Source organism: Enoplosus armatus, chromosome 7 (assembly GCF_043641665.1).
Source record: "Enoplosus armatus isolate fEnoArm2 chromosome 7, fEnoArm2.hap1, whole genome shotgun sequence".
Lineage (NCBI taxonomy): Eukaryota > Metazoa > Chordata > Actinopteri > Centrarchiformes > Enoplosidae > Enoplosus > Enoplosus armatus.
The window spans coordinates 22,053,755-22,074,762 of NC_092186.1; the positions used below are offsets into that span (position 1 = coordinate 22,053,755).

At 41.2% G+C, this 21,008-nt stretch overlaps 1 protein-coding gene across 7 annotated transcripts in view; it reads left to right on the plus strand.

Annotated features, from left to right (window-relative positions):
* dock7 (dedicator of cytokinesis 7) overlaps positions 1-21,008 on the plus strand; it is a 45,423-nt gene that overhangs the window by 15,310 nt on the left and 9,105 nt on the right. For 2 of the 7 annotated variants that reach the window (XM_070909282.1, XM_070909283.1), the window contains exons 15-36: positions 3,209-3,326; positions 3,574-3,644; positions 5,423-5,561; positions 5,878-5,979; positions 6,504-6,590; positions 7,411-7,642; positions 8,220-8,384; positions 9,032-9,201; positions 10,235-10,327; positions 12,071-12,160; positions 13,640-13,735; positions 13,860-14,000; positions 14,331-14,444; positions 14,926-15,093; positions 15,391-15,530; positions 15,926-16,095; positions 16,969-17,147; positions 17,305-17,487; positions 18,261-18,396; positions 18,676-18,772; positions 20,588-20,684; positions 20,834-20,968. In XM_070909282.1, the coding sequence (XP_070765383.1) occupies positions 3,209-3,326; positions 3,574-3,644; positions 5,423-5,561; positions 5,878-5,979; positions 6,504-6,590; positions 7,411-7,642; positions 8,220-8,384; positions 9,032-9,201; positions 10,235-10,327; positions 12,071-12,160; positions 13,640-13,735; positions 13,860-14,000; positions 14,331-14,444; positions 14,926-15,093; positions 15,391-15,530; positions 15,926-16,095; positions 16,969-17,147; positions 17,305-17,487; positions 18,261-18,396; positions 18,676-18,772; positions 20,588-20,684; positions 20,834-20,968 (2,923 nt within the window). Of the gene's footprint in view, positions 1-3,208; positions 3,327-3,573; positions 3,645-5,422; positions 5,562-5,877; positions 5,980-6,503; positions 6,591-7,410; positions 7,643-8,219; positions 8,385-8,609; positions 8,631-9,031; positions 9,202-10,234; positions 10,328-12,070; positions 12,161-13,639; positions 13,736-13,859; positions 14,001-14,330; positions 14,445-14,925; positions 15,094-15,390; positions 15,531-15,925; positions 16,096-16,690; positions 16,694-16,968; positions 17,148-17,304; positions 17,488-18,236; positions 18,409-18,675; positions 18,773-19,481; positions 19,500-20,587; positions 20,685-20,833; positions 20,969-21,008 lie in introns of all 7 variants that reach the window. The other 5 variants (XM_070909285.1, XM_070909287.1, XM_070909286.1 and 2 more) reach the window with 4 other exon arrangements.

Consider the following 21,008-nt stretch of genomic DNA (forward strand, 5'->3'; position numbering starts at 1 on the left):
GTCCACCCTCAGCCAGAGAGGGAGGAGGAACTAATCAGTGAAATGTCTTGGTGTAGTATTTAATTGGAATATAAATATTTATACTTTTGGCACTATGCTGTGTGGTTCCAAACCTCTTAAGTAAGCTTGTCCTGTTAAGTGATGTGAAAAAGACCTTCCAGACCGAATCGTTGCTCTGTCATGCAGGCATTGCATATTTTGGCTAATCAAAGCTTAAAATTGGTTCTTGTTCATACGGGCATGTATACATTGAAAATGTATGGTTTTACATCCTTTATGGAGTTGTACTATTTATTATTGTAGTATATTGAGTATATTTTCATTGGTCAGCTGATCAGTCACTTTGTATGGCAGATTATTACATTATTATAAAAAACTATACATAGTCACATAGCAGTCAAATGCTGGGATGCTTGGCCCATTGCCTCTACACCTAGCCTTGCTTTAAAATGGGAACCTTTAAGCGCTCTGGCTGTTGCAGTGCACCTTAAAATACCACACAGTCAACTTAATGAGCTTTCTCTGGTAATTTGTGGTAAAAGAGATGGATAACCTCACTCCTCAGTAATGAAGTGCTGCTACTTTATTCCCCCATATGAACAGAGCAGAAAGAAAGGCTCTTATGGAAAAGAAACATTTGGATCACATCAGGAATTTGCTTGATCAGCATAAAGCTGGTAATGATATTCAGTATCCTTCATGCCTTCACTGTGGTTAGCGCTGTGGCTTAACAGAGGGTTGAGGGTTTGAACCTATCATGGCCTGCTGGGGCCAGCTATGTGAAGCTGACATGTTTTGTGCCCAAGTTCCAATTTCCAGTGGAATTTTCTCTTGACAAATTACAAGCATGGCACTGAACCACCTCAGCAGTCACTGTAAGTAATGGGATGTTTTCTGTCCACTGCCAAGTTTTTTTTGTGGAAGGGTTAACTTTGTGCACTCATTTGATTGGAATTGTTAATTGTCCATACTGTTGTATCTGTAGCTATACTGATTCTTATCATACTCTCAATTATTCCCGGAGATATTCTTGTGGTACCTTTTCTAGAAATTGTCTATGCATTGATCACCTCTTACTGTATGTTTACCCCTGGTTGAAAGAGAGGACTGCTCTGACAACGCGCTGTACGAGTCAGTCCTTTGTTCCATGGTTGGTTGGTGTGGATACCTTCCATCACCGCCCCATCCTTTGTTAATCACAAGGTGGTGGTGGGGGGGTCACGTTCACTCACTTTTGTAGTACCTAATTGGCTGAGTCTGTAATTGTTTAGTGGGATGAGGCCGTTTTTAGAGTGGAAGAACTTGTTCATATTTAGCCGCACTTAAATAGCTCTCTAACTTCATGCCCAGTTTCTCGTAGATTTGTTTACTTTTAAGAAACATACTGGGGGTTGACCAAGGATGATTGAATTCAACTGAATTTAGGGATAATCTAAGATTTGTTGATCCAAGATTATTTTTCATTCTAACTGTTTAGTCACTATCAAGTGACTCTTATGGCTTTACACCTAAAAGCACAGCCTATACAATTATGGATCTAATATGCACATCCGTTCATTTGTTCAGAATGAAAATGTAAAATGATCTGTCCATAACGTTTGGGATGTTGTTGACAATATTTGTGAAGAATAGATTGGAACATGGATAAAGTTGTTATAGAAAACAAGACCGCTATATTTATTTTCTTTTTATTTTAGTTTCAGTTTTTTAAGTGGGTATACCCAGTAGTTTTGAATAGAATTTACACAATCATCTAGGCACCTTTCAACCTCTGAAATTCTTCAACATCACTATTAAAAAGCAACCTATGCTGAACTATAGTACTGAACTATATACGTTTAGAGTCAGCAAACAATGATGTTGTCCCCTTTTGTAGCCTCTGGGCTCAGAAAGCTGTCATCTGACTGGTGGGATTGTGTTGGGATACCTGTAGACTTTGCTTTCACAGTATTCATGTGTACTGATTAACCTAAGTTGAATCTGATGAGAAGAAATGACCAATCAGTGATACTGCCATTTGTGCTTATTTGGGTTTTTGCCACAGTAAAGTCATCTTGGGGTCTATTTCAGTTCAAATTCAACAACCCATGCCATTATAATTGTTAGGACATGCTAGATAGAGGGCAACAGAAGGGAAGGGCAGGAGTGAAAATGGGATCATCAGACCAGAGAGATTCCCACGCCTCCCTGTTAGTTGTGGTTCCAGCTGTGGTCTCTATGGGGCCATCCCCCACAGACTCAACTACGTCATTGCGGTTTGTCAGCTGATCCTGGGTTACTTTGCACTTCCCATTGTGGGACCTCCACACCCTTCCCAACAGTGTGGTAGCCAGTGTTTTTGACAGTACAGTACCTTTGCTGACAACAATGATCAGAATTGTAAAATTCCCCAACCACTCAGTATTTTATTCAAAATGTTTCATTCAACAATGTATTTATTTTTAAATAATTTCTTCCAAGAAGTAAATATGTTTTAGTTGTCAAGTTGTTTGGCAGAATCAACCAAGACCCACCATACAATTTATGCCAGGAGAAAGGTTGCTGTTATATAATGTAATCTGAATTATTTACGTGACGGTTACTCTCTTGATGACCATCACTCAACCTCTAGTGTTGTCAAGTTTGTGCTGCACCTTGTAGAGAGGTTCATCCTGTAATATTCAAAATATGGTTGGTGTGGTCATGCAAATTTGGTTTCTTTAATGTTACCGGCTTTGCACTATATGATTGAGGGGGATAACACCCTATTATTATCTGCTATCTTTATAGATTTGTGTACTTTTAAGAAACATACTGGGGGTTGACCAAGGATGAGCTATAGTAGCTATAGTAGCCATCTACAGTCCACCGTTCTGAAAAATGTAGTTTATTTTAGTTGATTTTTAGGTCACACCTCCCATGGTTATTGACATTTGTCAAATCACAATTCAAAGAGGTGAAGAATCCATGTTATCGCTTTACTTTTCACTTCACTTTTTATTATTTCACCTAAGGAAAAGTAAAAACATGATCGTAAATATCCTTCTTGGTTTATGACACGAATGCATTATTTATTGTATTTCTGCAAAACTAACATTGCTGCTCATATATTTACTTAATATAAAATTAATTCACTCGAGTTTTATAGATTGTCTTATTTCTTTGACGCAGTTACTTAAATTACATAATTTATGATGTGCCTTGTTTTCTCGGCGTTTGTGTCTTTTAGGAATCTGCTGTATGTGAACCCTCAGAGTCTTAACTTTGCCAACCGCCAAGGCTCTGCCCGCAACATCACAGTCAAAGTGCAATTTATGAATGGGGAGGATCCAAACAATGCAATGCCGGTAGGCCATGATAAGATGTTATAAGATAAACGAAAACAACTTGTGTTTTTTAATTATCTTGTCTTTTACCATTTTATGGTAAGCTGTAAAGCTGTGCAATGTAACACCACTGCATTCTTTTGCAGCTTGGGTGTATGTGGCCAAATATGCTCTGGATAAATAAATACATGTTCCCAAATATTCTTAATTCATTCTAACATGGCTTCATGACCTTCTGAAAACACACTTTTTTTTTTAAATCCTCCAGGTGATATTTGGGAAGTCCAGCTGTGCAGATTTTGCTAAAGAAGCCTATACTGCTGTGGTGTACCATAACAGGTAAGTTGTTTGTCTTTTGGCATCTTTTGGTTGGAATAGTCCCTGTAGAGAACTGTGATGACCTAAAGCTCCATAGCAATAACGTATTTTCATTCAGTCCAATAGTTATCATCATCATTACAATATGATTTATGTGATGATCTCTCTTGGCAATGCCATGTTACCTGTGAGGTCTCAAAATAATTGACATACTTAACTCATATGGTCTCCATGATTGTCATGATGAGAACGATTGAATATTAAATTCACCAATATTCTCCTTTAATTTAACATCAGCGCAACATCTCCTCTTACACCTCCATTACCCTGCCTCTGATGGCATTCATTAAAGAATGGGTTTAGTCAACCTTCTGGATATTGTCAAGTGGTGTCCTTGTCCTTAGCACAGGTTTCTTCCATCCCTACGTAAGAGCTGAGGGGTCTCTAATATTTTATCACCACTATTAGGTGTTTTTTTTTACGACATCCAGCGGTTTGTCACTTGTCACCCAGGGGTCACACCTTCAAGGCTAAAATTAATCAACCTGTGAATAATGTACCACTGTGACTAGGGCAATCATGCATCAGGACTTAATCCAGCCCTTAGAAGTGCTTATTGGTAATGGGCAATTAAAGTCCACATTTGACTCAGAAATGGCACAATATTTCTCTTGTCAAAACTCTTAAAGGAACATATGAAGAAAACCGAATGGCAAGAAAAGAAAACGGCTCTCTTTTGAAAGAAAGGTTGTATAGTTTGGAAATCATCTACCTTGGTGCTTGTATCTGCTTTTGGCTTTGATGTTATGTGCTCAGCCAGTAACCCATTCTCTTTTCTTAGTGCTGTTCCTCCTTGGGGATTTTCTTCTTTCTTTTATTCTGGTCCATAACCAAAATGTTTGTTCCCATGAGAAATGAGGGCCCTTCTGTGACCTTTTTTAAGCAGTTTGGGTCATTTCCTAGTGAGTTTGTTGATGGGCCTGCTGTAGTTGGGGGTTGTTTGCCTCTGGGCATTAGCCAGTAGACAAAGTGTCCTCCTGGGGGACTATACAGCTGAAGTGAATTATGATGTGTTATGTAATTTATTTCTTTTTAGATGACTTGACTTCCACTATGAACCCTTGCTCTGTCTTGAGACAAAGATTCCCAAGTTGTAAATGGATTGTAAATATAGATTTCAGTTGATTTGCACATTTGTACATGCATGTGTGGAAATGTAGAAATATGCAAGTCTATAGTTAGTATGTAAGCCTGTTTAGCCAGAACCTTAAAGCATGGAGAAAACCATTCTCAATAGTTTTCAGAATGAGTCGTATAAAAGTCCTCTGGGAAAGCAATGGGAGGACCCTGTAGATATTTATGACTGACTAGTTCCCCGTTCAAAAAATGTTCTGTAGAGTACACATCAGTATTGAGGAGGCACTGATCACAGAGCAGGTGATCAGTAGAGAAAAGCAGTTGCACCCTCGTAGCCTTGATGCAAAAAAGAGACTTTTAATAGGTAACAATTGAACTGTTACCCATTAGCAGATGCTTTGTCTAAAGTGAGACGTTGTTTTGATTATGTAATGTGTTCAGGCAATGGGAGATCAATTGTCACTGTGGATATAATTAGAACTATAAGTGGAATGCCCCTCAGATGACAGCCTGGACCATATGACCTAACCTGTCCACGTAGTTCGGAAAATAATCTATTTTGGGCGGTTGCCTTTCCTGACCTATCGATATATTGAATATAGAGCAGCTCGTGGCACTGTGGTTGAATTGTTTGCATTGTTGCTACTGGTCGCTGTGAACAGGTCCCCTGACTTTCATGATGAAATCAAGATCAAGCTGCCTGCCTCCCTGTCGGACCACCACCACATTCTCTTCACCTTCTACCATGTCAGCTGCCAGCAGAAGCAGAACACACCACTGGAGACCCCTGTGGGATACACGGTAGGTCACAGTCACTGGTACAGCTGCAATAGCCACATAGACTGATCCTGTGGTTGTAGGTACTCTCACTCTTGCAATGTTCATGCAGGCATGGGTGTAAACTTAGGCATCCACATTCACAGGTGTATTACACACAGTTAGGGATACACAGACACACACTCTCTCCTTGTCTTTTAAACAACACACATAGAATTTTAGACAAATGTGCAAGTGTACATTTGAAGCCTTAAAGAGACTGCAGTGAATTTAAAATATGTACTAAATAAAATATTATCCTCCTTCTCTCTTTATCCATTTTTTCTCCCTCTCTCTGTAGTGGATCCCCATGCTGCAGAATGGGCGTCTGCGGACAGGACACTTCTGTCTGCCTGTGTCTCTGGAAAAACCCCCACAGTCCTACTCGGTTCTCTCACCAGATGTAAGACAGGTTTTCTTTTTTGTTTTTGTTTTTTTAAAGAATGCAAGTGTTTTAAAATCATGAATTAATTAACTTAAGTATGAAAAAAGTATGAATTTAGTAAAGATGTATTTAAAAGGGGCAGCCATAATATTTTTGTCCAAGTTTGCAGTTCTTGCTTTATAGGGTCCTCAGTAATGTTTTATGCGTGGTAAAGAATTGATGTACTGCAGGCAACCCAGGTTAAGTATTGAGCCATATGACTGTGTTTTTGAGGAATATATTATGCTGCAGCATGATGTCACGGATGTCCCCGAGTACCCTTTGTAATATATTAAAAGAAAGGAACATCGTCAACACTTAGTAAACTCCTTGTTTAACTTTTGGGTGAGATGGAACTGGCTTCTGAACAGCCTTTGAACCTTTTTAATTTAAGCAGAATCTCAGCCTTCCATACGCAGTAACCAATCGTTCATTTTCACTGCTTGTAATATGTCCGTTTCGTCAGTGCAGCACGGATTTACTCAGGTGTTATTCTGCTTCAGGTTCCTCTCCCAGGGATGAAGTGGGTGGACAACCATCGAGGAGTATTTAATGTGGAAGTGGTGACTGTTTCAACCATCCACACACAGGTAACAGTACTGTTACAGTAGTTTTGAGGTTTTTGGGGATTATCCTTCATCACCTCTCGTCCGCATTACTCTGTCTTACCTTTTGTTATCGTCGGTATATATTTGAGCAGAGGGATAATGCTGCTGTAAAATGAAACCCTTACCATCACCATTACCAATAATAATAATAACCTACTTTTCAGGAATGGAGAAGAACAGTTTTATTGTAATATCAGTTGCCATGAAATCATTTTCATCAGCATCACACACAGGTTATGATTTAAAATTTCAATTACATTAAAGAAAACAACACAGTGTTTTCACATCTAGACAGTAATTCCTTCCCAGCACCAGTTCATTAGTGGGTGAAGCTCGCCTCGCCAGTAATTTACTAGGGTCTACTCCATCTCTGTGTCGACTGCTGTGTGGAGGGCTTGACTGTCCTATGGACCATAGGAGCCTAACTGGGACTAATGTGCTCATAAATCACTGCTCCTGGCGCAGATTAGACTTGCTGGATTCTACTGTGTTCTTGCAGTAACGTTCGTTTTATGGTTTCTGCTTGGTGAGCCAACTTACAGACTAGTAGATCCAAGCATTACTTTTGTTTATCGACTCCCTCCCCCCCTTTTCTCCTTCACCTTTCTCTACCTGTAACACTGTTGTGTTTTTAACCCTCAAAGCTTTTTACCCTCTTTTCTCTCCATCCATCGTTTTCATCTCACTCTCCTTCTCTTCTGCTCTTTTACCATCCATGTCTTTCTATATCCCCTTTCCTGCTTTGTCTTTGCATTTGTTTTGCCAACAAACTTCTCACTCTCTCTCCACTCTCCCCCACCAGGACCAGTACCTGGATAAGTTCTTTGCCTTGGTACACGCCCTGGACGAGCACATGTTCCCAGTCAGGATAGGAGACATGCGCATCATGGAGAACAACCTGGAGACCGAGCTCAAGTCCAGCATTGCGGCGCTCAATTCTTCCCAACTGGAGCCAGTGGTTCGATTCCTTCACCTCCTCCTCGACAAGCTGGTGTTGCTTGTAGTGCGGCCGCCAGTCATTGCTGGGCAGATAGGTACGATATTGTGTTACACTGAACTAAAAAGTCAGGGATCACACGTTGATTGATTTTAGAACAGCTTGGCGGTGATGGTAAATCTGCCAAAAATAGAATTGGGTAGAGAGATAATGAATATACATTAAGTTCTCTTACATTTGGTCACGGCAACAGGGCTGTCATGTGCCACACAGTCGCAGCCCGTTGTGTCAAGCTCAGGTAACGCTAGCACAGAATTCTCATAATAAACTTAAAGTTATGTCTAAAACAATGTTAATTTTCACACAGAAAATGAGTACACGCAAAGGTCATGGTGACTCCCTTTCCTGATGTAAACATTACATTTGAAAGGACAGAAATAATTACCATTCACAGTCTCTGAGACAGCCACCTGAATCATCACAATCAAGTATTTATATAAACATTATTTGGGAGACATAGAAAGGGTCTGAATATTAACGTCTTGCTGTGTGATCTTTTGGATGTCTCATTTTATGTGGGTCATCCTATGTACACACATAATGCAACTCTGTGTGTATCTGCGCTGCTCTTTGCCCATGTTTGTACCTGTGTGTACCTGTGTGTGTTCGTTCAGTGAATCTGGGCCAGGCATCCTTCGAGGTCATGGCGTCCATAGTGAACCGGCTTCATAAGTACCTGGACACCAGCCAGGACATGCATGGCCGCAACGGCCTGCTGTCCTCTTACATCCACTATGTCTTCCGCTTGCCGAGCACTGACCCCAACTCGCCCTCCCCAGGTATTTTATCGTCAGTACAATTAACCACCTTTTAACCATTTTTCTTTTATTCTATATCTGTTTTTCTGTTTTCTCCTTTTAAGTTAACTTCATCCAACCCCCAACTCATCATCACTGGGTGTCTATTATCAAACCTACCTGCCATAATTTTTCTCCTTCTATTTCTTTTTATCTTTTGCTTTTTTTCCTCCCACATCCATTTTGTCCTCTGCCTGCCCAACACAGACCCCAACTCATCCTTAACAGGTAGATATGGCCCACCACTGTACATCTCAATCTGTGTGCAATTGTTCTTCCCCTAAAATTAAAATTACATTTAGTTCTTCCAGTAATACTCCATTTTGGTAGAGCATTTCAGGTGTGATACATGATTTCCTACAATCGTCCCGTATTTGCTAATAAACCATCCACTGCCAAGACACATTGGTTGCTAATCATTTATGAATAAATATGTTTATTAACTACTTATTGTTACTTTGTTCACCGCATGCAAGTACGTTAGGTAGGTACATTGGCTTTCTGATAAGAGGAGGGGTTGGAGTTAACATGCAACCATCATGTCACTGGACCTACAGTGGCTTGGTCGAAGTAGTTATTCCCATCACATCCCAGTTGTCCCATTTTCCTCCCTCTGTGTGTTGTCCCAGGCCCCGGAGGGTTGGGAGGTTCGGTTCATTATGCCACCATGGCTCGCTCAGCTGTTCGACCAGCCAGCCTCAACCTCAACCGCTCCCGCAGCCTTAGCAACAGTAACCCTGATATCTCCGGCACACCCACTTCCCCTGACGATGAGGTTCGCTCCATCATTGGCAGCAAGGTAAGGTCATCAAAAGATGCCTTTGGTTATACATAAACCTATAACTTATTTTATCTCAGTACGTTTAGTTCAAGCCATAAAAGAGGCGCTTAAATTCAAAATGTTACATGTGGTCTTAATGTGGACAGAACCAGCAGGAATATATATGAATGCTTTTGGGCTCTTAGCCCTATTGCAGTATGTGGCTTGTCCCCACTGCACGTGGATGTCTGATATCAGAGTTAAATATTTAACATTGCTGTAGTCCAGCAGCTCTCGTTGACCTGTGATGTATTTTAGGCACGTTCATGTAAGGTGAATCTCTAGTTCATCAAGGCAGAGGCCTTCCATGTGCACAGTGACCCAGCATGTAAACTGTATAGCCACTGTGCAAACATAAGATTGGACATCTTATCTCTGTAACCGCTATAACAGCAACCTGACGCATACACACACAATGGTCAGTGTGTGCAGGTTGTGAAAGGCATAAGAGACATTTAGTTTACAGCCACAGGCTGTCAAGAGGATACAATAGCGCATTGTTTCAATAGTTATATATCTTTTGAAGACATTACGGATAGCTCAGTCTTGTCAGTCTCTATTTTCTTTGTTTCCTTTTATTTCATCTAATCTATATGTTGGCATGTATTTTGTCTTGTATAATTGCTGTTTTCCCACTTCAAACTTCACTTTATTTAACCCAAAAGTACCTGAGCAGTGCGTGAATGCAGCCCCTTATTTGATGAATGTTCCCTTTGCAGCTAATACTTAACTAAACCTTTCTTCTCTTGTCTCTGAGGGAGGGGGAGTTATTTCTTAATCAGAGAAAGAAAGGGAGAGAGAGAACCTGTGTGCTTTGCTCCTCTGTGGTGATGATTTGGATTTTTAATTCACTGACAGCTAACCTTTTTTTGGGCCCTTGGCATCTTCCAGCAGTCCTGACCTCTGAACCTCTTTAACCTGTCATTATGCCTTCCCTCCTCCTTCCCCCGTGCTGCTCGCTCATTCCCTTGCTTCCTGCCTGCCTTGTGTCCTTTGACCTTGGCACGCCTAGGGCTTAGACCGCTCCAACTCGTGGGTGCACACCATGGGCTGTAAGAGTGCCCCCTGGGGATCCAGCCCTGGGTCCGCTACAGAAACCATGCAGGTGGTTTTATGAATGCCGCGTCCTCCACTTTGCCTCACTGCAAAAAACAACTCACCCTATTCACCTTGAAGGGATACTGGGATATTTGGAGTTTTGGTTTATTTGTGTTCTTTGCCAGAGTTACTGAAAGAAAGGCGAGAGTTGAGGCAATCCATATCCTCCCTAATGAGTATTTTAAGGTTTACAGTTTGATGTCCTGTTGTCAAGATAGCATCTTTCATTTATAGGCTCAATCTGTCGTGAAGCTACTTTCTGAGGTTTTAAGTCAAGTTACTATGATTGCCAAGTTTCTCCAAACTAGAGAGATTTCTAAACCATATACAACATGACCAATGTAACACAAAGACATAAAAGACCAAAACTTCAGAATATTACGGTATTCTGGTAAACTTCAAATCACAACCCTCCCATGATCCCCTACATGGGAGTCACAGCCGCCTCCATGACCCTCTATTTCTCATGCTAGAGCCTCAAGTGTCATCCCTCTTTACTCATCACATCTAACACCTCCCTTTTTCTCAGTACTTGCATGAAAAGACACATAGTCTAAATCCACATATTTCAGTGCCAGACTTATTCACGGCAGCAGGGACCTGGACATAGTTGGCCTCCCTCTCCTTCTATGTCAAGCTTGCCTGCTGTTTTGACTGTACTGTGGTCGGTTATTGCTGAACCCAAAACCAAGACGTACTGTGATCTTCTTGTGTATGTTGGAGTAGAAGAGAAAAAGAGTAGTGTTAGAAATCATCTTCATCAGCAGAGTAGTAGTAGTATTTTTTTTTTTGCATTCATTTTATTTCATCTATTATTTCTCCTTTCTGCTTCTAACACAGTTATTCACTCTCTCGGCTTTAAACTCATCGTCTCCACTCTCAGCTAGTATGCCTGCATGACTTTCCACTAACCCCACACAGCATTCACTTTGTCACTGGAGCATGGTATATCTGTGAGTGTGAGTTTGTGTCTATCTATCTACATGTGTGGGGTCTTTGTCAGCTTCACTTTCCACCTTTGTGTGACGTTTTGTCCTCTGTCATTTTAAGTTGTCATGACATAAACCTATGTTTGTCACTAATTTGCATCCAATATTGCGAATATCAAGGAACCAGGTTAACAATTCAAGTCTGCATATTCTAATCATAAAATCACAGCTAGAGTACAACATTAAATAAATTGTGAATTGACGGAGCACGTTCATTAACAGCATTTTACCTGGGATGGAACATTATGCTACTCTTCTTTGGAATAATAGTACCGTAGCACATACTGTAGGATGTTTTTTCCCTTATGTCATTTTACATCTCTGAAGTATTGTATTCGCCTGGAGGGATGCAGAATGGCACATCATTAAGAAATGGCGGTAACATCAAGGAAAAGAAAATCAATACGATGTCTTCGCTTGATCTCACGGCCCTTTATGCAGCCATTTTGCATCCCTCCTTTAACTCAAACTACCGATGTATCCGACTGTTTTAGATTATGTGTACATCACTTTTAAGTGTTGTGGCCTTGTCCTGTGTCTTAATTGTTTTTTGTCTTCACGTGTGACAAGTGTGTGCAACAGATCACAAAAGTGTATAGTGTGTGTGTGTGTGTGTGTGTGTGTGTGTGTGTGCGCGTGTGTGTGAGTGTGTGACCCAGCAGACACATTTTCCCTGTGTGCTGAGGGAAAAGGTGCAACCCCACGCTCCCGTTGCTCCTCCACTAACCTTGTTGTCACCGTTCCATTCATTCCACCCATAGGCCATGGAGCGCTGTGGCAATCGCATGTCTTCGCACACTGAGAGCGCCAGTTTCTTGCAAACTTTAACAGGACGGTTGCCCACAAAAAAGGTAGAGCCACTTGCACTGGGGGAGGAGCCAACCCCGCCCACCTCTTTATTCGCCTCCTCACCTGTCTTGTCTGTGGATGTGTGCCTCTGGATAAGTTGATGTCGTGTTTGGTGGTTGTGGAGTCTTGTTGAATGCTGAATGTCACCGATCTGCCTCTTGTTCTGTATGTGTCAAGGATTTTTTGATGTGATATGAATGTTGGTTGTCGTCTGGCTAACGCTGTCTGGCTAAGTTAGTCTGGGAAGTCTCCTTTCATTGTGCACTATTCACTCGGACATTGAGCGCATATGTGTTTGGAATTCATTGAAGAAAGTGCAACACAGTTTACTATGACCCTACAAGAGCTATTCTACCAACACATGGTCAGTTAGGAGGCCATCAGGATACAATCTGCTGTTATAAGAAGTTTCCCCAAAAAAATCTCAACACAAGGTCTATTTACTAGCTTTTTCCCCCAGAGCTTTCAACCGCAATTCACAGTCTTCTGCTGCAGATGGAGTTTGCTCGGTTGTTGTCAATACTGACTACTTTAAAGATGATGAAATTATGTTTGTAGCATACGCACAAATAACATTTAGAAGAGATTAACAAAATGTGCAATTTCTGTAGGCAGTAACATGTAGATTATGATCATCAGATTAAAAATTTGGATAGCAATCAGGTCCTGCCCCTTCTTAATCTTTACAACACGTCACCTCGATTAAGGAAGACTTGCCAGACTCTGGACAAGAGTCTGTGTGTTAGCCAGACTGTGTTGGATGTTGGTTCTGCATAAAAACACGCACCTAAATAAACTCAAGTGATTGACACATAATATTTAAAAGAAATGAAAGTGAATGAATTCTTCTCTCCATGCAAAAAAAAACTCTCCATGCACACAGGAAATCGTTTTCATCAACACTTCAGCCATTTATACCATTATCAGGAAGTTACATTATGAAAATATGGAATATAAAATACTAAATAAATTGCATGGTGATAAGAGTGCATTTTTCATCATTTCACAAACGTAAAACTTGTTGCACACAACTGTAAATTATATTTATGATTTTTTTTTTGTACTTAATAAGTAATGTATTTGTTTAGAGTGTTTGGAGTGGGTAACCCTCACTATAACATAATGCTTTTTAAGTTAAACCTCACTTTGTCTTTAATCAAGTTAATTTTCAGTGTTGGGGGCACAGGAGCTCAACTGGACTGTACTATTCTTTCATTTAGAGAATTGTTAATCATTGTTAAGTCAACTTTCATTTCATGTCATATCCCCCATTAAGTTAATACACTTTAGAATCCAGTTAACAATGTATTTACTGTGTAATCTGCTCACCACATATAGACCTAGGTATATTTTAATTTAAGACGGACAGTGATGCCTCTCCTGGTGCCTCACATTCTCTCTGTCTGGCTCTATTGCCTTTCCCTCTCTGTCCCTCCCTCTCCTTGTTTTGTCTCTGTTTTCTGCTTTCCTGTTCTACTCAGCTCTTCCATGAGGAGTTGGCGCTCCAGTGGGTGGTGAGCAGTGGAAGCGTCAGGGAGGGCGCTTTACAACAGGCCTGGTTTTTCTTTGAACTCATGGTAGGAAACAACATTTTGAGTCAGATGGAGGTGTCTCCTTTAGTTCTCATCAGTCATCACAGTGCAGTATTTTTTTCCCATGACACTATCTTGTGTTTTATCCCAATTAACACATTTACCACAGGTGAAGAGCATTATCCACCACCTGTACTTCACTGACCGCTTGGAGTCACCCAGGAAGAACCGTTTCCCAGAGCGCTTCATGGATGACATTACAGCCTTGGTCAGCACCATCGCTGGCGACATTGTGTCTCGCTTCCAGAAGGTAAGTAACAGCCTGGTGAAGTGTTCCTTGGTATTACAGGGTCCCAATGGACACGCAATTTGTGGAATATCATTTAGAGACTAAGTGCATACAATGGAAGTCAGGGAATGTATGTATATAAATTTACAAATGAGTCTTTTCAAAGTTATGTTAGAACAGATTGTACTGTACACTTTGTGTATGCTTTTGGCTTTCATAATTTGGCACAATAAGATTGAGGCCACAAGCAAAGTGCCATAGCATCCGACTTTACAATGCAATAAAGCAGAAATCATGTTCAAACTACCAACTCTGGAAACGTTTCAAGACACGTGTATCTCATCCAATCAGGACCTAGAGTTGGTGGAGAGACTAAACACTAGTCTGGCCTTCTTCCTCAACGACTTGCTGTCAGTCATGGACCGAGGCTTTGTCTTCACCCTAATCAGAGCATACTGGAAACAGGTAAATGCTTTATTTAGATTTGCAAGTATGTTATACTTTTGTTGTATTACTGTGTTTTGTTCTTGATAAAGAATAATACAGTTTCAGCAGGATTAGTACGAGCGAAGAGAGAGCAGACCCAGATGGCTGAGTAACTTTCAGCTACAATCAGACAGAAGTATGCAAATGACTTCCTTAAACAAATTAAGATCTTCCTTTGTTATATGTATTTATTGGAAGACAGATATTGTCCTATTTATCTATATTCTGGTGCTGTGAATCATACCTTTCATTCTGGGTCTTGTGATCAATTTATAAATAAAGCATTTCAGGTTTCTTCACAGCGCTTAAAATATATTTGGAACTAATTTGTGATGATATTTTTGACTTAATGATGACTTTTGACAGCACATACTCCCATTCTTTATTAGTATGGCAGTGACGCATTTCAAGGTATTTGCTTTCAAAATGTTCATTAAGGTGTACTGTTTCCTCTCTCCAGGTGTCCACAAAGCTTTATGCTCTGCAGAATCCAACCCTGGAGTCTTTGAGGCTTGATTTCTTGAGAATTGTTTGCAGCCACGAACACTACGTCACCCTCAACCTGCCATGCAGTCTGCTCACTCCGCCCGCCTCGCCGTCCCCCTCCGTGTCTTCAGCCACTTCACAGGTCAGACGAAAAGCGCTTGATGGAAACTGAAACACTTGCAAGCAAATAGACATTCACCCTGCGATATAGTCCTACACTAACAAGACAAATTGTACAGTTATTTCCCAACTGATCATGGGTCTGCAAACCTAGCAACTTAAAAGGCTTCTGCAAGTCCAATCAAAACACTTTCTCATTGTATCATAAATCACATTAGATCATATGTTGTGTCCACTGATTAACATGAAGATACTCTACAAAACATATTTGCTTTACAGCCAGAGTAATCAGGCGAAATATGAATGGTCTCTCCCACAGAGCTCTGGGTTCTCCACACATGTCCAGGACCAAAAGATAGCCAACATGTTTGAGCTGTCCGTCCCCTTCAGAGAGCAGCACTATCTGGCAGGACTGGTACTATCTGAACTGTCTGTAATACTGGACCCAGACAATGAGGGGTTAGTACGCGTTGGATGCACGCTTATTGCACTTATGAAGATGGTTTTATAAAGAAAGATTTTATGCCCGAGTGGATTATAATTGATGGGTGTCATTGTGTCTGTGTGTGTGTGTGTGTGTGTGTGTGTGTGTGTGTGTGTGTGTATATGTCTACCCAATAAACTGTTAAGTACTGTAAAGAAAGGAAAGTGATATTTTCAGGTTGGAGCGTCTGTGTCTGTTGGCCAGAGATAAGCCTGTAAAAGCAGGGGAGTGAGTTATGGTTATGCGGTATTATCTTAATATGAGTAGGTTTTCTTATTCTTTCGCCCATTGTGCTTTTCACACTTGAATTGACATACTGTATCCCTTTGTTCCTTTCCTTTTGTTTTTTTTCTCTCTCTTCTATTGTTAGGATGTTTGGCCTACATAAGAAAGTGGTGAGTGTCGTTCATAACCTCCTGTCCAGCCATGACTCTGACCCACGCTACGCCGATCCTGAGGTCAAGGCCCGAGTCGCCATGCTTTACCTGCCTCTCATTGGCATCGTCATGGAAACACTACCACAGCTCCATGACTTCACAGGTAAAGAGCTACTAAGCCACTTTGAACATACAATCGTTTAACTTGCAGAAAAGTACACTACTCACAAAAAGTTAGGGATATTCGACTTTCGGGTGAAATTTATGGAAAATGTAAGAAGTTCATGCTACAGTGATATTATATCATGAAAGTAGGGCATTTAAGTAGAAGCATGCAGTGGTAATTTCTTCATCTCATTCCTCATTTCTGCTCAATGTGAATCGACTTCATGTGAAAGCTGAATATCCCTAACTTTTTGTGAGTAGTGTATGTCTTGTTGTCATATCCAGTTGTTCTCTTCCCACTGTGCAGTCAGCAGCACTCAATCAATAGCATATCTTTTGGAACTCGAGAGGTTATCATTTGACCCTAACATGATGTACAAGCTGATCTCTAACCTCAGTTCATCCCTCTCGCATTTCTTTTTCTTTCCTTTAACCCCCTGCCCTAGTGAACATGCCTTCCCTAGATCCTGAGCTTGCATTTAAACGGCCCACTCATAAATGTCTGTATATTAGTTGTCAATGTTCTTGTTTGACTTTTTAAAAAATAATAATTATTTCAAAAGTTCAATCAAATCCCTTCACGACATCCCAAGTAGGTTTACATCTACATTTAGTGTAAGTGTAACCTTATTCAGAGTACAGAGGTGTTACACAAACAACAGTTACTGTCACGTTTCCATATGCGGTGAGATCAGTCTATAGAAGTTTTCCCTTTCAATAATATTGATCCCTACTCTTTTTGTCTTGATTACATCCACATAACATTTTCACTTTTTTGCATCCCTACACCACACTAAGAACTGTAGTCCAAATTGTCTCATTCCTGTATTGTCTCTAATTCCCCTTAATTGTGTCCTTTTGGTGTCACTAGAGTCCCATAACCAGTGGGGTCGGCCAGGCGGTCCCCAGGGTGCAGCGATGGGCGGCAGTGGAGAAGAGGCAGAGGGAGAGGGTAATAGCATGATCAACCAAACTGTTGCTATGGCGATAGCAGGCACCTCCACCGCCTCCCCAATGTCCCGACCAAGCAGCTTCTTGCTCAACTCGCAGGTAGCTCCCTGATGACAACAACCTGCAGTTAATGGAACAGTCCTACGACTGTACATTGTTCTTAAACAAACAACAGGCCGTGGTTTCTTATCATTCCTCCTTTTTGTCCCTCTTTGTTCTTTCCTCTCTGTTGATTTCTCCCGGTCCATCTCTCCAGGCGAGTCGTCAGCACGGCAGCTTCTCGGCCGAGTCAAGTCGTAGTCTGCTCATCTGTCTGCTGTGGGTGTTGAAGAATGCTGACGAGCTGGTGTTGCAGAAGTGGTTCACAGACCTGTCGGTGTCTCAGCTCAACCGCCTGCTGGATCTCCTCTACCTCTGCGTCTCGTGCTTCGAGTACAAGGTAACATCAACAGTGACTGTATTGTTGTCAAGGACACACAGAGGGTTGGGGCAGTACAGAGTACACCCGCCACTCCAAAATTATTACGGCCGCTGCTTCAGAAATGTATGAAATGTTATGAAGTTGCAATTATAAGACTGAACTCATACGAATGGTCGGCAGCTCTCTCTCCACTTTGAGGATGAGCAATTAGAGACTAACCACCCAGGTACAGCAAAACCCTTTTGTTACAGCAAAACACTGGAGGAAACACTGGTACCTTCTTCTACATTTATGCCCCACCAATAGGGAGTCTTTTGGGCTGATAGTAATATTTCTGAAGGAAACAGTATACTGATATAATCCGTCCTATGTGGAGACAAGCAAAATGCCTATCTCGCTTTGCAGTGGACTTTAATATGTGCTCACATATGTTCACATTTAGTTTTAACTTTTCTAAATCTTTTGTGGATGATAAGTTATGCACTAACCTTCCTCCATACAGAACATAAGCTTATCTGCAGTTAATATGCTTTGGCTACTAGATGTGGTGATGAAATAAAAGCAGACCACTTGCTGCTTTCTATGCTATAATCTATTTCTTTCTACGTATTTCAAGTTCTTTCTGCTACGCTATCTGTTTGTTTTTTTGTGCTCGACCATCTGCTTTTATACTACTAACCTGCTTTGCTTGCTGAGTGCTGTGCTTGAAGTAACTTCCCCGCTGTGTTCTCTGTCCGTCCGCTCATCCTGTGCCTCATGGATACAAGGCCCATGTTGTGTTCACCATGCAGGGGAAGAAGGCGTTTGAGCGAATGAACAGCCTGACCTTTAAGAAGTCCAAAGACATGAAGGCCAAGCTGGAGGAGGCCATACTGGGCAGCATCGGGGCCAGGCAGGAGATGGTGCGACGCAGCCGGGGACAGCTAGGTGGGGGCGCACGTTTTGGCACATGCTCACAAATGCATTCACACAACTGCTTATCAAGTAAGAGGAGTAAGTAGAACCACACATAAACAAATGCAAAGCAAGGCTGTAATAAGAAATTCACACAGCGAAATACAAACGACTATCGACAAATGACTATATCCTGCTTCTCACACACATACAACTGTACAGCTACAGCCATTCAGCCAAAGCCAGTCACGTTTTAGTGTGTACACACTCCCTCTTTCATCACCAATAAAAAATCCTGTCTCCACCATTTAGAGCGGAGTCCATCTGGCAGTGCTTTTGGCAGTCAGGAGAACCTCCGATGGAGGAAGGACATGACCCACTGGAGACAAAACAGCGAAAAGATGGACAAGTATGCTCTTTCTATCACTTAATCTACTTTCCTACTTCTTACTTTATGTCACAGAAAAACCTAGAATACACTCCCAAGACGTCCCAAGCTGATTATTCACTGAACTGTGAAGAACTCTGAAGGAACACACACACATACACACAGTTCATTTAAAGTGCATAAATTATGTCTAAAACATAATCCATAAATGTGTATGAAAATGTCCGTCTCCACTTTAAATCTTCAGCTTCTTTTCCATTTTACAAGGACACTCATAATTTAGAAGCATAAACCAATACATTATGTACTGTGTTCAATCCTTTAATCCCTTTATCAGGATATCACTGCTAAGTCCATCTTGTAATAAATACAAACCATCACAAACTCTACTAAAACCCAGTCAATGTTCATTGTTATTGTCCATTTGTTTTACTTCATTTACATAGGAACAGAATCAGACTGAGTGTTTCCATGTTCTACAGATATCTCTGTTGCATGCACTCTTTTAAAAAAAAAAAGCCATAGTTTTGTATCTTATGTCACTGTTGTCACAATGTGACCTATACTCATTTGGTCAAAGGGTGACAAAAGATACAGTTCTATGCTCTTTTTCTCTTTTTTTTGTTTGTTTTCAATTTTTATTTTTGTCTCTGTTCTTTTGTGAACAGCTCCAGCCTTTGTTTTCTGTTAATTTCCATTTGTTCTCTCACGTTGCTGTGTGTTTATGTAGGAGTCACAGATCAGTCAGGTATTGTATGGTCCACATTTGCTGTGTGCTCCTTTGAATCCCCCCGCTGCTTCAGTTCCTCATTTATGGTGTATTCACGTGCTTGTGGGCAGTTAGACAGTTGCAATGGACACAAAATGAATGTATTAGTTTGTGTTAGATGTCCTCCTGATTAACTTGGCTTTGAACAAGTCAAGATTTACCAATTCATTTTGTTTGTTTTGGTTAATTATTCAAGCCACTGATGCACCCATGTTCATTTCTTCTCCATTTCGACTTCCTAAGCTCACGCATGCACATGAATGCACCAACAGAGACCCCCCTGATCCTGGTTCTGGCCCTTGAACCTTGAACCCCTCCCCCCCATCCCGTCAGTCCCTGTGTCCTGGTAACAATGTCTGTCTCAGGGTTGGTAGTGGTTGCAGTGGGTCTGTTTTTGCTTTTTAACCAGTGTGCTTCTTGTTTCGGGGTTCTGACTCGTGTGTCTCCCTGGTTGCTGTTGCAGCAAAAAGCAAGACAAATGTAGCACTAGCTCTCGTATGTCATAAATTCTTTGTTTGTTCTTCTGAGAGATATACAAGTCAGATGCATTATGACCAAAAGCAAGTCCTGTTATAGTTTTATATGCTCAAACATAGCCATTTTAGGATATGTAGATATACAACATGTAGCCCTAGTGTTCCACCTGTAGACCGGGAATGAATTGCTTAGCTGTTCACTTACTTAATAGTGAAGAACAGCCTCCTTAATGTCGTCAGACCTCTTAACGCTCTGGTGTGGGAAGTTATAGGTTTGGACTAACTGTCTCCCTGCGGATCAGCATGCGTTGTTTCTGTGGATCATTTGAATCGTTTGAGGTCTGTGCCTTGCAGGTTAAGGGACATCTTGCAACATAAAACTAAATTAAATATGGATAGATGTATAGACTTCCTAAACATTGTGCTGTCGTTGTAATGAGAATTCATATTTCATCAAAGTTTACGGAAACAAGACAATTGCCTGAGGTTCTACTCGGCACATCCCTCCACACAAAGATTCCCGAACAACGGCTTTAATGTGGTGACTGGCAGATCGTTTTGTGACAGTGTTTTCTGGTTTCTTGATCGTAGGACCAGAGCAGAGCTGGAACACGAGGCACTTATTGATGGTAACCTTGCAACGGAGGCCAACATAATAATTCTTGACACTTTGGAGATCATTGTACAGGTATGCAACAGGACATTCTACATTTACGCGTTCAGAATGTTAACATGTATGAGTGGTGCTCGACTGAAATCATTTAGCCATGTAGTCCAACACTTAAGCATACATAAACCCTGACAATAACAGCTGCATGTGTGCCCCTCCTTCTCCAGACGGTATCAGTGACAGAGTCGAAGGAGAGTATCCTGGGTGGGGTGCTGAAGGTGTTGCTCCACAGCATGGCCTGCAACCAGAGCGCCCTCTACCTCCAGCATTGTTTTGCCACACAGAGGGCACTCGTGTCGAAGGTTCGACTCCTGGGCTTTTATTAATTTCTTTGCAAAGTCT